Genomic DNA, 15673 nt, shown 5'->3' with positions numbered 1-15673 from the left:
CCCTATTTCAAGCGCTCTATGAGTTCCTGTGTGAGGCCGAGGTTGAGCAGCTGCATGGTGGAGAGCTGGGCCAGGTGGGGGGAGGCCTTCAGCAGCCGCTCCCAGCACAGCTCCAGCAGGCTGGGCACGACCAGCCAGATCTTAAACAGGGAGCCAGTCCGCGTGTTCCCGTGGATGTTGTTCACCACGCCACCGTGGATGTACATGCAGCCAGCCGGGGTGACGGCAGCACAGTGGACGTAGGCGGGCTCCGGCATCACCGCCGGCAGTTTGGTCCACTGGAACGTCTGCAGGTTCATCTTCCACAGGTCCGCCAGGATCATCTCCCCGTTGTACCCGCCGCACAGGAACACGTCGTTTCTTAACTGCACACAGCTGTGACCTTCCCTAGGAGCCGGGTACCCTATTTGATCATGAGGCTTGGTGGCGATCTCTTCCCACGAGTTGGTCTCCAGATTGTAGGCGTGAATCTTGTCCAGAGGGTTGTACAGAGGGTAGATCCTCTGTCCGTCGTGTGCCATCTCATGCCTGTACCGTTTCGGCAGGGGGTTGTTGTTGAGGTGGATCCACTCCCTGGTGGTCAGGTCCAGCCTGTGCAGGTCTGTGCTGTACCCTGCGGTTCCTCCAAACACATACAGGAAGCCGTTAATGATGGCCATGGCCTGTCCGTATATTTTGTTGGGCTTCGTCCCTCGGCAGTTCAGCACGGACCACCGCTTGTACTTGACGTTGTAGACGTGGACGTCGTTCCCGTTGTTCACCCCGGCGGTGCCTCCGACTACTAGCAGGTTGTTGCCGTGCAGAACGGCTGACATGAAGGCCAGCTCCGTGATGTAGCCCTCTGTGCGGATCTGTTGCCAGGTGCTCGTGGCGAAGTGGTACCTCCACAGCTCCCTGGACCTGAACTCGGCGTCGTGGTTGTACCCTCCGAACATGTACAGGTTGGTGTTGTCGGCCACGCAGCGGTGGCCGCTCAGCGCGGGGGGAGTACGATGACCTGCTACTCGGAGAGGAGGCCTCTCTGACAGCTTCTCGAATCTATTCAGCTGGTCCTCCATCAGTGGCGATTCTAGAGATTTATACATGGGGTGGCAAGCAGATATTTTAGCGTGGCCATAATTTGTGGCCATCTTAATATGTCATTAATATTTATGTATATTTATCATCCCTTATTGCCTGTTCTACATATAGAACTAGTGTGCATGTGTACGGGTTTCTCTCTTATCCAGGAAATTATTACAAAGACATAGGTTTGTAGGAGATTTTTATTTTTATTTTTTTACCCTAACCCACATTTTATTATCTTTTTCATTCGGAGACAATAAACAAGGAACATGAATAACGTGTGCTGAACTTGATCGTCAGAACAAACATAATAAGAATGAGAGGTTTCATGTCCAAGCAAGCCCTTGAACTCATCCATGCATTTGTTTCGAGTAGACTTGATTATTGTAATGAATTAATTCATAGTTAACTATACTAACTCTAACGTTAGCTAAACAGTGAGTAAAAGCTGTATCTGTGTAGCTAACGATAGCTAGCGAGCTAAATAGCTAGCGAACTTAGCTAAGTGGTAAACAGCTGAACTGCAAAAACGTCTTCGCTTCATAACTCGACAAATAACGTTACACTGATGAACAAAACATTCATTCATTTACTAAACATATCCATTAGGTAATGAATTCTAAACGTAATAACATAATTAGTTAAAAGCACATTTAACATTACCTGAACAGGCTCCACGAGACTGACAGCTCAGCGGGCAAACTCAAATCTGTCACGTGACCCAGGGTGCAACCATTTGGGACGGAGGGGTGGAACACTGAGTTTATTTTTCAAACTTGAGAATTTGAGGATTTTACACTGAATTCTGATTTAAAATAAAAAATAAAGATCCAATAATAATAATACAACAAATGATATCAGTTGGTCTGTGTAACTGGGGTGGCAAGTAGGGTGGCAGGACCTTTTTCAAGGGTGGCAGCTGCCACCCTTTGCCACCGTGGTAGCTTCGCCACTGTCCTCCATGTTTCCCCAGATCCAAGTCAACCGGAGAAAAAAAAACGTTACATATTATTATTATTATTATTATTATCATAAGGACGTTAATGTAGCCGAATTCAAATTATAATTCTATGTATTAAAAAAAGTCACAAAAGAAACAAACTGGAGTTTTGTTTCTCTATGTTTAACAAAATGAATCTTGATTATTTACCCCTCTATTTATTCACTGCATGATTCAGTCCACCACGCGCGAGCTGCTAGACTAGAGGAACGTTACCGCCAATATTCTGACCAGGTTTCCATGACCAACACGTCCTGCTGTAGTATGTGTGTGGGACAGATGGAGGACAGCCAGATTGGAAATGCATCAAATGTACGTGTGCGTGCGTGGACGATGTCGTGAAAGGCAAAGCCAAAGTCAGGGTCTCAAAAGAGAAAAGTAAAAAAAATCACTAAAAACAGTGGTTTAGTGATCTAATCACTGCGTGGATGATCTCGCTATAGCTAATTAACATTAACTTCAAGTATAGTTAACTTACAGTGCACTGTCAGTATAATTTCAGTATAAATGTATGAGATGAGGGCAATTTTGGTCCAAATATAGGTTATTAGAGCTCAGTGAATTTGTATCCAGCAGCTATGCACTCTTGCTAGTATAATGTTACATGCTAATGACGTCATGCACAGATGCACCTCCCAGTTGAAGGAGAAGGAGGTGGGCAGTAGGAGTTTGGGGTTAACAAACATATTTAGAATATTTTAATGTATGCTGCATTACCATGCACGCATTGAATACAACTTTAGCTAATATTCATATTTAGTTAATAGTTCTTCCAGTAATTGCAATAACATTGACCACTGGCATCTTAGTAATATTGTTAGCTAGCTAGATAACATTTAAGTTAGCTAATCTGGTGTAATGTATGTATTACTATGTTAATACTATTATAAGACATCTTATGAATTATGTACCTATGGATACTCCATGCCAGGGCCCTCTTCAAGCAAGGCAGCCAGAGAGGAGAGCAGAGGTGGTGGGGTAGTGGTGGTCTAGTAGTGGATAGTGAGTTGGACTTGTGATCGGAAGGTTGTGAGTTCAAATCCCGCCTGAAACCACACCACTACTAGTGTGCCCTTGGGTAAGACACTTAGCCCTCAGTTACTCCAGGGGGAATGTCCCTGTAATTCGTAATTGTTTGGATTAAAAGCGTCTGCTAAATGGCTAAATTAATTAAAATTTAAAAAATTAAGAGGTAAAGAGGCAGAAGAAGAGCAAGAAGTAACAAAGGACAATGACAGCAGCAGCACAGCAAGTTGGCTTTATCACTAGATTTCAAGGATCTTATTAAAGATTTTGCTACTAAGAAGGCCCAGCGTTTAGCTTTGATTTGATTTGATCTCTTTACTCCTATCTTGAATCGTTGTGCATTAGGCTAGATATAGTTTTTAGCTCTCCAGGTATACTATTCCACAGTACTGCCGCAGTGTAAAAATAAAAATCTTCCCATTTCACATTCAATTTCGCTGGCACCATGTCTGTGTTGCTCCCTCTTGTACAAGACACGTTTGTCTTTGTGTGAAACAAGCAATGCTGAGTCAGTAAATATCTCTCTGCTGTAATTCTTCATTGATCTAATCCTGACAGTATTATGGCCAACTGATCTTTACAAGATCTACATTTATTTAGACACAATACCACCCCATTAAAATTATATTTTTTACTTTTTGTGTGATTTATACTTTTATAATTGGGTTCCAATCTTCATTTAATTATACTTTTGTCTTTGTGTTGTTCAAGTCTTAATTTAATAAGTTAAAGAATGTTGAGATTTCTTTGCTGAATTGTTGATTCCTGTATTAACTGTAATTTTAAATTACATTTACAAAAGATGTCCATCATTGGATTTCTTGCAGTGCATCAATAGTTCATCAACTTCAACTGGGTTTAGGTTGATGGGTGGTTTAGGTGGGGGGGCCCAAAATGATATTCTGTCATGGGGCCCAGAATCTCTAGCGGCGCCCCTGCCACCATGTAGGCCTATCCTTGATGTTGAAAAGCTTACAGCAAAAGCAAAAAAGACATGTCCCGTTTTTGAGTTTTTTCCCCATTTGGTAGTTTTCGGAGAAATAAAGTTTCACTAAAGTTTCTGTTATCATTATTTTTAGGATAACTAAATCCAGGTTTCATCTTTGGGGGGCCTCTTCTAATGATCATATCTGTAAATTCATTATTATTATATAGTATTAAAAATGAGCAATTCAAATTCAAATGTCAGTAATTCAAATTCAGTTTCGAGTGGCACAGATCTCTGCCCATATATATCTTCTCTCTGCCTGCATCAACTTCTGTATGTATTCCCCCCCCTAGAGGGAGGTGTTGCTACAACCTGTAGCCTAAAGGAGGCCTTCATTTAAAAAATAAATAAATAAATCAGCCATGTTTGGAGAGGAAGTAACAAATGTGAAAGAGTTTAAAACATTATGATAAATTAATAGATTATTATTCAACATTATGATGAATTCCATACAATGGATTGATTATGTTTTAAACAATAACAGGGTAGTAACTTCTGAGTAAAAAGCATTTGCAAACAAATAATACAGGTTGTTGAAACCGAAGTCAATTAGGATTTATTTTATTTACAAAACAAGTTTTCTTTATAGAGACATCATCATAATAATGCGCATATCATAAAAATAACTCCGGTCGCTGGACCCAAGTGACAAACAGTTAAGAAATTAGAGAGAGCCGCACGCTAAAAAATATTTTAATTTACAAAAAAGTAATATATTCATTCATTCATAGCCATTCTATACAAGGTTCTTCACAAGGTTCTTCAATGTTCAGGACAGTAGAGTGCCTGTGCTCTGGTCAGGCCAAGCTGCTCCTCCTCCAGAGACTGCTGGATGTGGACCGTCTGGCGGCTGACCAGGGAGGACAGCTCCAGCAGTGCTGAGAACTCCCTGAGGGGGAAGGACACCCTACGGTCAGAGGAGCTACCCACACCAAAGTCACATCACAACAAGTCATTCATTTCATATCCTCCTCGTTTCTTTCACATTGCCTGTCCATAGTGTCAATTTACTTAGATTCCATTCACAAATGAATCATCAAGCGCTGGTTTCCTAGACTGTCTAGTCCTAGATTAAAACACAATGAAGATTAATTCTTTCTGTTGAAAGTATCAGTCAGAACTAGGCTTAGTCTGCAACATTTGCAAAGTAGAGACTAAAAGGCTAAACACATACCCTTCATTTGAATGCCAAAAAATCATCAAGTTAAAGTACAAGATTCACTAACCAGGACTCAATTGTTTGTTACCAGTCACATCAACAGACTAACTTAAGCAGTGACAAAACTAATGTATGCATGTCTATCTGTGACGAAAAAAGTTTCCAAAAAGAGAAATAAAGCATTCATTCATTTCTACTGATACTCTGTGGTCATACCCTGAGAGCTGCTCACTGATGTCCTGGGCAGCAGTCTTCACCCCCCTCAGGCACTCAGCAGACGTGGCGTTGCCATGCAGAGCTCCCAGGGTGCACTGCTGTAACACTTCCTCACTCTCCTTCAGGCTCGCCTCCGCTTTACCTGAGAGGGCGAGAAGAACCGTGGGTTTCATCACAGGCATGGTCACCAGGAATGACCACAAACACTGTAGACAATCGCCTTTTTTACGTGTAGAAAACTTGACCCTCTTCAGGATTCCATTTCACAGTTTTTTTTTCTTTATCAAATGCTCTTAACTCTGCTGTATTGACTGAAGGAAATAAACTTAAACCAACCCAGGAATTCTCTTCTGTCCCCCTCAATGTGGAGGTTCTTTACAGGCAGCTCATGGCGGGTGGTGTCCACTGCTGTGCCAAAGGATTTGTATTCTTCTGTGAAGCGCTGGGCAGCCGCAGCCACAGGAGTTAATGCTGCGATCTGAGGACAATAGAGCACACACATATTCCTCATCAAAGCCTGGAGCTGATGACAGACTTGGATGTTTCAATAAACCTTTTCAATGCCACTTTAAAAATCACAAATCATTCATTTAGTATCAGTTGAAGATACAAAAAAAAAAAGACGATAACACAATTGTTCAACACAAGTTGTTGACATTAAGTCAAATCAAAATGCCATGGGAGAGAAATCAAACGGCTCAGAAACAGGCCTCTGACCTGCAAATCCAGCAAGTCATTCATCTGCTTGCGCTTTTCCAGAAGAAGATACTGGCGCTTCTTCTCATGGACCTGCTTGCGTAGCTTCTCCTCTTTCTCCGTCATTGCTAGGATACGCCCCTCCGCTTGTGCCTTCAACTTCTCTGTGTTACTCTCCATCTGATTTCAAACACCAGTCCATCATGATAAGAGTCATGAAGGTAATAACATCTACTGCGATAATAATCTATATCATATATGCCATTTAGCTGTGAGTGCATACATGTCAGTATATATGGGATTCCCAGTGGGAATCAAACCCCCAAGCTAAGCGTTGTTAGTGCCATGCTCTACCAACTGAGCCACAGTGGACCACATGACGCTGTCCCACTTGGCTGTCTTGAAAATAGACAAAACAATAATCGTTTTTTCCTCAAACCTTGGCTGTGATGTAGGTTAACAGGAATGTTTGCATTTCGACAATTCTCTTCTCATCTTCGCTGTTCCTCTGAGGTTCTCCTGCATTCTGTAACACTGTCTTCTCTGAAAAACAGGTAAAGAAAAGCATGGGACTGGGTGTTATTACCACTTCACATTCATCAATCACCTTCATGACCTGAATTAGAGTGAAATATACCTGTCTCCCTTGTAAAAGAGGTATTTTGTCCTATAATATAATAATATATGCCATTTGATGCTTTTATCCAAAGTGACTTACATTGCAGTGAGTGCATATACATTTATCAGAATATATGGTCCCAGCGGGAATCAAACCCCCAACCTAAGAGTTGTCAGTGCCATAAAACGAAAATGAATGGAGTTTACCTCTAATGATTGAAAGATCAAAGTCTGGGCGCTTAACGTGGCCGTCTAAGATTGTGGATTGTAGCACACTTAGTCCCATTTGTGAAGTCTCAAGTAGGCTGGACATCATTGCTGAAAGATAAACAGGGTTAAGTGAATGGCAGTACGCTCACAAACCAAACACCTTTTCATAATATTATGCCCACCATTATCGACCTGGGGGGTATTCCATCAACGTCGCTAAAGGAAAATCTAGGACTTTGCTTTTGAGACGTTGATGGAATATCCCACAGGTCAATAATGGTGGGCATAATATTATTATTAAAGTTGATGGAATACCCCCCTGGTGGGATCATAGCATGACATCAATGCCCAAAATATAGGAACATCAAATAAGCATAGTGTTTCTGTCTCTCTCACTTTCTGTTTACACACAATTTTTCTTATTATACACAATGCCTCAAACAAAATATACTGCGGATAATAAAGTTATCATCTGATCTAATGGTAAACATAAACATGGTTATTGTCAGGGGTTATGGTATGGACAAACTTAAAAGGAAATCACTTATTCATGACGTACGAGTTGGAAGACTTTGAGGCGCCATTGAGCGTCTTGGGGGAGTGCCCATCCGTGGTTTAACCCCACCCGGCTTCTGAGGCTGGCCTTGGTGGCAACACATTGGTGGTCTCATTGGTCAGTGAGCTGCTCTGTGGACAGACAGAGGGATGCAACCGGATAGAATGTTGATATGTTAGAATCAATTCAATGCTTTGTGAGATTTTACTATAAATTCAGACAGTAGGCAATAGACTAGATTTGCTAAATGCATTATCTCAAAATGCAACATCTCCAAAGGGTTGTAGTTTCTCGTAACCAATGACAAAAACAAAAAGCATATATAGGCCTAGAGGTAATTAATGAGACAAGTCATGAACTAAAACATCTTACCTTAGAAAGAGGTGCTTTTGCAGGCTGCAGGTATCGAGACTTCACTGCTGTACTCCCAGCTGAGGACGAGGAGAATGTTATTTGTAGCATCAGAACTTTTGATGAATATGACAGTTTCATGAAACTTTAAAAGTGTATTTCACAAAGGCAACGTTAGCTAGTTCAATGAAACTTACATTTGATTTTCTTTCTAGCTCCATTGTTATTGGGGTTGCTGTTGTCGCTCTCTTTAGAACTGCAAGAATTTGAACAAAAGTTAGGGAATTGTCATTACAACCCTCCACACTGCACGGCAATACTTATTTGTAATTACTTCTGTCAGTTAACAACAAAAACATTAGCTGCGTTCGTAAATTCGCTCTGGAAATCTGATCAGCACTCATGCAATGCCTCTTGTCCAATCAAATGACTTGGTCCCTTTATGACGTTGAATCCAGTGTGCGCTCCGGCGCTCTCAGAGCGAATTAACGAACGCAGCCATTAGCACAGCAGCAGAGAGCTCCACTGGTAGCGGCTGCGTCTAGCCTGTTCACATCATTCTACTGCAGTACATACATATATCTTTTATCTAATTTGTAAATAATATAGTTCGGTACCTTTCCAAATCAGCAGGAGTTGTTTTTTAAATGTTATATTAAAAGGCATCCCATTGTTTTTGGTTTTAAGGCGGGGCTACGTAGGCAGAAGAACACTTCTGTTCTTCAAAAGAAATCCTCTCCTCCTCCTCTCCTCTCCTCTCCTCTCCTCTCCTCTCCTCTCCTCTCCTCTCCTCCTCTCCTCTCCTCTCCTCTCCTCTCCTCTCCTCTCCTCTCCTCTCCTCCTCCTCTCCTCTCCTCTCCTCTCCTCTCCTCCTCCTCTCCTCTCCTCTCCTCTCCTCTCCTCTCCTCTCCTCCTCCTCTCCTCTCCTCTCCTCCCATCCCGTCCGTCTCTCTGTCCGTCCGTCCGTTCCCCTATTTCAAGCGCTCTATGAGTTCCTGTGTGAGGCCGAGGTTGAGCAGCTGCATGGTGGAGAGCTGGGCCAGGTGGGGGGAGGCCTTCAGCAGCCGCTCCCAGCACAGCTCCAGCAGGCTGGGCACGACCAGCCAGATCTTAAACAGGGAGCCAGTCCGCGTGTTCCCGTGGATGTTGTTCACCACGCCACCGTGGATGTACATGCAGCCAGCCGGGGTGACGGCAGCACAGTGGAAGTAGGCGGGCTCCGGCATCACCGCCGGCAGTTTGGTCCACTGGAACGTCTGCAGGTTCATCTTCCACAGGTCCGCCAGGATCATCTCCCCGTTGTACCCGCCGCACAGGAACACGTCGTTTCTTAACTGCACACAGCTGTGACCTCTCCATAGTACCCTATTTGATCATGAGGCTTGGTGGCGATCTCTTCCCACGAGTTGGTCTCCAGATTGTAGGCGTGAATCTTGTCCAGAGGGTTGTACAGAGGGTAGATCCTCTGTCCGTCGTGTGCCATCTCATGCCTGTACCGTTTCGGCAGGGGGTTGTTGTTGAGGTGGATCCACTCCCTGGTGGTCAGGTCCAGCCTGTGCAGGTCTGTGCTGTACCCTGCGGTTCCTCCAAACACATACAGGAAGCCGTTAATGATGGCCATGGCCTGTCCGTATATTTTGTTGGGCTTCGTCCCTCGGCAGTTCAGCACGGACCACCGCTTGTACTTGACGTTGTAGACGTGGACGTCGTTCCCGTTGTTCACCCCGGCGGTGCCTCCGACTACTAGCAGGTTGTTGCCGTGCAGAACGGCTGACATGAAGGCCAGCTCCGTGATGTAGCCCTCTGTGCGGATCTGTTGCCAGGTGCTCGTGGCGAAGTGGTACCTCCACAGCTCCCTGGACCTGAACTCGGCGTCGTGGTTGTACCCTCCGAACATGTACAGGTTGGTGTTGTCGGCCACGCAGCGGTGGCCGCTCAGCGCGGGGGGAGTACGATGACCTGCTACTCGGAGAGGAGGCCTCTCTGACAGCTTCTCGAATCTATTCAGCTGGTCCTCCATCAGTGGCGATTCTAGAGATTTATACATGGGGTGGCAAGCAGATATTTTAGCGTGGCCATAATTTGTGGCCATCTTAATATGTCATTAATATTTATGTATATTTATCATCCCTTATTGCCTGTTCTACATATAGAACTAGTGTGCATGTGTACGGGTTTCTCTCTTATCCAGGAAATTATTACAAAGACATAGGTTTGTAGGAGATTTTTATTTGTATTTTTTTACCCTAACCCACATTTTATTATCTTTTTCATTCGGAGACAATAAACAAGGAACATGAATAACGTGTGCTGAACTTGATCGTCAGAACAAACATAATAAGAATGAGAGGTTTCATGTCCAAGCAAGCCCTTGAACTCATCCATGCATTTGTTTCGAGTAGACTTGATTATTGTAATGAATTAATTCATAGTTAACTATACTAACTCTAACGTTAGCTAAACAGTGAGTAAAAGCTGTATCTGTGTAGCTAACGATAGCTAGCGAGCTAAATAGCTAGCGAACTTAGCTAAGTGGTAAACAGCTGAACTGCAAAAACGTCTTCGCTTCATAACTCGACAAATAACGTTACACTGATGAACAAAACATTCATTCATTTACTAAACATATCCATTAGGTAATGAATTCTAAACGTAATAACATAATTAGTTAAAAGCACATTTAACATTACCTGAACAGGCTCCACGAGACTGACAGCTCAGCGGGCAAACTCAAATCTGTCACGTGACCCAGGGTGCAACCATTTGGGACGGAGGGGTGGAACACTGAGTTTATTTTTCAAACTTGAGAATTTGAGGATTTTACACTGAATTCTGATTTAAAATAAAAAATAAAGATCCAATAATAATAATACAACAAATGATATCAGTTGGTCTGTGTAACTGGGGTGGCAAGTAGGGTGGCAGGACCTTTTTCAAGGGTGGCAGCTGCCACCCTTTGCCACCGTGGTAGCTTCGCCACTGTCCTCCATGTTTCCCCAGATCCAAGTCAACCGGAGAAAAAAAAACGTTACATAAAAGAGTTCTAGACAGAATCCTACTAATACATGACAAAGCTGTCAACGTCAGGAGGCGGGGAGGGTCACGTGTCGTTTGTTTTGGCCGCGCGCGGATCAGCCAATCGGAGCAGAGACCGTTGGAGTTCAAACCCTCTGCGCGTGTTGCGGATGACAACTTGCGCCCAGACAGACAACAGATGAATGAATGGACTTTATTGTCATTGCTACAGTACAGGTACCAAACAACGAGATTTAGGAGGGGTGGCTCCCCTGGTGTTAGGAAAGGGAAAAAAAAACACTTTAAAAAAAAAATCACAAGAAGGGAAGGAGCTGGTTTACATAAATAAAGGCTATGTACACAATCCACTGTACTATACTGTACAGATAGACGACTAGGGTTGTCACAATAGTATTGTTTCACGTTATTTAAAGTGTCACAGTTTGCAGGCTTGAAACGTTAGCCAAGCCGCCTCAGACACTCACACACACGGTCTGAACACACGGAGACTAACCCAGAGGACAGCGAAGTACACCTCGCTAATACAGGTCAACATGTCGAAGAAACTCATTTATATATGCCACTAGAATCTGAATATGAATTACTGACTTTGAATTTGAATTGCTCAACTTGAATTTTAAAAATGAATTTGAATCACATAATTTGAATTTGTATTGTTTAACTTGAATAACTGAAATGAAAAACAGAGTTAAACAATACCATTTCAAATTATGTGATTCAAATTCATTTTTTTAATGTAAGTATTAAAAATGAGCAATTCAAATTCAAATGTCAGTAATTCAAATTCAGTTTCTAGTGGCAGATCTCTGCCCATATATATCTTCTCTCTGCCTGCATTAACTTCTGTATGTATTCCCCCCCCTAGAGGGAGGTGTTGCTACAACCTGTAGCCTAAAGGAGGCCTTCATTTAAAATAAATAAATAATAAATAAATAAAAATCAGCCATGTTTGGAGAGGAAGTAACAAATGTGAAAGAGTTTAAAACATTATGATAAATTAATAGATTATTATTCAACATTGATTGATGGATTGATTATGTTTTAAACAATAACAGGGTAGTAACTTCTGAGTAAAAAGCATTTGCAAACAAATAATACAGGTTGTTGAAACCGAAGTCAATTAGGATTTATTTTATTTACAAAACAAGTTTTCTTTATAGAGACATCATCATAATAATGCGCATATCATAAAAATAACTCCGGTCGCTGGACCCAAGTGACAAACAGTTAAGAAATTAGAGAGAGCCGCACGCTAAAAAATATTTTAATTTACAAAAAAGTAATATATTCATTCATTCATTCATAGCCATTCTATACAAGGTTCTTCACAAGGTTCTTCAATGTTCAGGACAGTAGAGTGCCTGTGCTCTGGTCAGGCCAAGCTGCTCCTCCTCCAGAGACTGCTGGATGTGGACCGTCTGGCGGCTGACCAGGGAGGACAGCTCCAGCAGTGCTGAGAACTCCCTGAGGGGGAAGGACACCCTACGGTCAGAGGAGCTACCAACACCAAAGTCACATCACAACAAGTCATTCATTTCATATCCTCCTCGTTTCTTTCACATTGCCTGTCCATAGTGTCAATTTACTTAGATTCCATTCACAAATTAATCATCAAGCGCTGGTTTCCTAGACTGTCTAGTCCTAGATTAAAACACAATGAAGATTAATTCTTTCTGTTGAAAGTATCAGTCAGAACTAGGCTTAGTCTGCAACATTTGCAAAGTAGAGACTAAAAGGCTAAACACATACCCTTCATTTGAATGCCAAAAAATCATCAAGTTAAAGTACAAGATTCACTAACCAGGACTCAATTGTTTGTTACCAGTCACATCAACAGACTAACTTAAGCAGTGACAAAACTAATGTATGCATGTCTATCTGTGACGAAAAAAGTTTCCAAAAGGAGAAATAGCATTCATTCATTTCTACTGATACTCTGTGGTCATACCCTGAGAGCTGCTCACTGATGTCCTGGGCAGCAGTCTTCACCCCCCTCAGGCACTCAGCAGACGTGGCGTTGCCATGCAGAGCTCCCAGGGTGCACTGCTGTAACACTTCCTCACTCTCCTTCAGGCTCGCCTCCGCTTTACCTGAGAGGGTGAGAAGAACCGTGGGTTTCATCACAGGCATGGTCACCAGGAATGACCACAAACACGGCTAACAACACGCCGTTTGAAGCATTCCAGAGAGAAAGGCCAGTGGGACACTTTCGGACATCCTCTTAGTGGTTTCTCATTCATGGTGCTGCTGGGATCCCTCGTGCACTGAGAGTTGTTCTGATTAGTCTGCTCAACACTCGCTTCTGGTTGGTCGGTTGTTGTCTCTGACACCGTGGCGGTCTGAGACCCTTTAGCCTCCGTAGAAGCGTCCGTAGAGGCCCCTGAGGGGGGTTCAACCTTGACCCCGGGGGGACGTTTCTTATCCAGGTCTTCCGCCGGTGCACCGTCCGGCTGCTCAGAAGCTTTCACAGACTCTTTCACGCGTTTCGGGCGAGCTTTCTTGTGCCTCACGTTTCCCACTAAAGCCTTGTTACTCTTGCGTTGGATGAGGATCTCCAGCTTGGCTCTGGTCTCTTTGCTGATCCACGGTGTCTCTGAACTGTTACATTCCAACTCTACCTTCGGTGATGCTGTGACTCCCTGAGGCGGAGGGGTTTCAGTAGACATGTTCAGTGTGTCTGTATTAACGACGGTGGATTCTCCTAAGAGATATTCCAAATGCTTCCGTCTCAGATTCATCTCAATGGGGCCAACTGCTACCTTTTCTAGGGATAAAGTGTTCTTCACCCTGGGCAAAGGAATGCACATGTCTGGCTCTATTGGCCTCTTCGTGGGAGGGGAACCTGCCTCCACACTCCCCAGGGACCCAGACTGTTTTATTTCCTGGCTCTCACTCTTCACATCCATTTCAAGTTGGGTCTCCTTCAAAACATCATGCAGACTGACCGTCCCCATAACAGCCAGGGGCTTGGGAGCTCTTCTGGTGATGGATAATTTACCATTAGATCTATCTGGCTGGTTTCTGAAAGGCAATCCATTACGTTCAAAAAAGGCACGTGTGCTTTCAAATGTGGTCTTGTACTGGTCTGGCCCTGCAGTGTTGTCCCCTTGATCAGTGAAAACACACGCAGGAATGGTCTGTAAATGGTGTTTCAGTCTATCTGGGAGTAACATCCAGACAATCCTCACCATCATTATGGCATGTCTCCAAACAGGGCCGTTTGGGAGATATGCGAGGCCCTGTGCGAAGTCAGATTTGCGAGGCCTTTTATAATGATGTAGGCTACTGTTATAACCGCGCGACACGCACGCACCGATATATTGCAAGAAATGCGCTCACATGCTGTGCTGATAGACAATAGAATATCTACTTATTTAGATAGTTTACAACCATGTTTGTTTCATTTCAAACCTTTTATACTCGTAAAGGATTAGGATTTAGGATAAAGCAGTCATCATACCCAACATTAAATACGCACAAGCCATTATTGACATGAATAGAGATGTTACTCACCACCATGTAGGCCTATCCTTTATGTTGAAAAGCTTACAGCAAAAGCAAAAAGACATGTCCCGTTTTTGAGAGTACACAAGCTTTCTTTCTATTTTTCCCCATTTGGTAGTTTTCGGAGAAATAAAGTTTCACTAAAGTTCCTGTTCTCATTATTTTTAGGATAACTAAATCCAGGTTTCATCTTTGGGGGACCTCTTCTAATGATCACTTCTGTAACTGTAGATTCCATATGTACCGGCCAATTTACCAGGATCATCATACATGACATATCTGACACCGTGGCTCGTCTTGCGTTCCATCACTCTCAACCCTGCTGCTGCTGCTCTGAGTAGCTCCATCTTCCGCCTCCGTATCCTCTACTTCGCCACTCCTGACCATCATCACCTGGGGCTGGGCAGCCCCACTGCTGCCGGTGTAGCTGTTGTTGTCCTCCTCCACCTCCGAGACATCATCTTTGCCTCTCAGGGGGGGCTGTGCCGTGCTACTACTAGCATTGCTAGTGCTAGCAGTAACGTTAGCTTCTTCGGTGCTAACGGGAGCCTCACTTGTTTTTAGAAATGTTTCGAACGAACCTCTAAGCGAGGCCCTGAAGCCTACCTTTCTTTTCTTTTTATTTCTTTTTTCAGCACCCGATTAACATTTTCTTCCTCGGTCTCGTTCCCTCTGCATTTTGTCCGTTGCACTAAGCAGTCACTATGCACAACAAGTGTCAACGCGCGCCCAAAATGTTTCACGTTTCACGTAAGGTGTCATAGGGGGAAATTACTTTTTTCTGTTGCTAAGAATCTCCCTGTCCTAAAGGTATGCTAGATTTTAGATGTATGATTGACTATGATTATCACATGTGTGAACATTTAGAAATGTATTAAAGGCAAAAATAATAATATGGTCCCTTGCCTGGCGCTTTGGAGGGCCTCGCCAGCCAGGGTACCAAAAAAAAAGCGCGAGGCCCTGTGCCACCGCCCCAGCTAGCCCCCCCTTAAAGCGGCCCTGCTGGTACCACTGGTATCATTCCTCATTCCGTTCTCCGATTTCTGACTACCTCCAGCAGCTTCCCCTGGTGTGGGGGGGGGGGGGACAGTGGAGTTCACACTTCAACTAGACACTTTTAGTGATGTCCAAGAAGCAAACAGACGATTGCTCTAAAACAGACACATAGGAGAGAATATGTGACGCGATCTGGTGGAATGATCATGGAGGGGGCAAAGTCATTTTTCTGTTTTTTACATATGCTTAAAC

General features: G+C 43.5%; 2 protein-coding genes and 1 pseudogene across 3 annotated transcripts; all 3 read right to left on the bottom strand.

Annotated features, from left to right (window-relative positions):
- Positions 1-2: 2 nt before the first annotated feature.
- Positions 3-1130, bottom strand: LOC308150477 (kelch domain-containing protein 10-like; the record flags this gene model as incomplete). Its single annotated transcript, XM_080523303.1, has 1 exon — positions 3-1130. One exon carries the CDS (start codon positions 1128-1130, stop codon positions 3-5), a length of 1128 nt encoding a protein of 375 aa, XP_080379429.1.
- Positions 1131-4841: 3711 nt separating this feature from the next.
- LOC308150476 (HAUS augmin-like complex subunit 8) lies at positions 4842-6330 on the bottom strand (the record flags this gene model as incomplete). Its single annotated transcript, XM_080523302.1, has 4 exons — positions 4842-4968; positions 5455-5596; positions 5791-5932; positions 6172-6330. 4 exons carry the CDS (start codon positions 6328-6330, stop codon positions 4842-4844), a joined length of 570 nt encoding a protein of 189 aa, XP_080379428.1.
- Positions 6331-8856: 2526 nt separating this feature from the next.
- Positions 8857-9977, bottom strand: LOC308150475 (kelch domain-containing protein 10-like; annotated as a pseudogene). The gene has a single exon. The product of its transcript is annotated as a kelch domain-containing protein 10-like (transcript).
- Positions 9978-15673: the final 5696 nt, after the last annotated feature.

Source organism: Nansenia antarctica, assembly GCF_963989245.1.
Source record: "Nansenia antarctica genome assembly, chromosome: 2".
Lineage (NCBI taxonomy): Eukaryota > Metazoa > Chordata > Actinopteri > Argentiniformes > Microstomatidae > Nansenia > Nansenia antarctica.
This window is presented reverse-complemented; position numbering and strand designations above follow the sequence as displayed.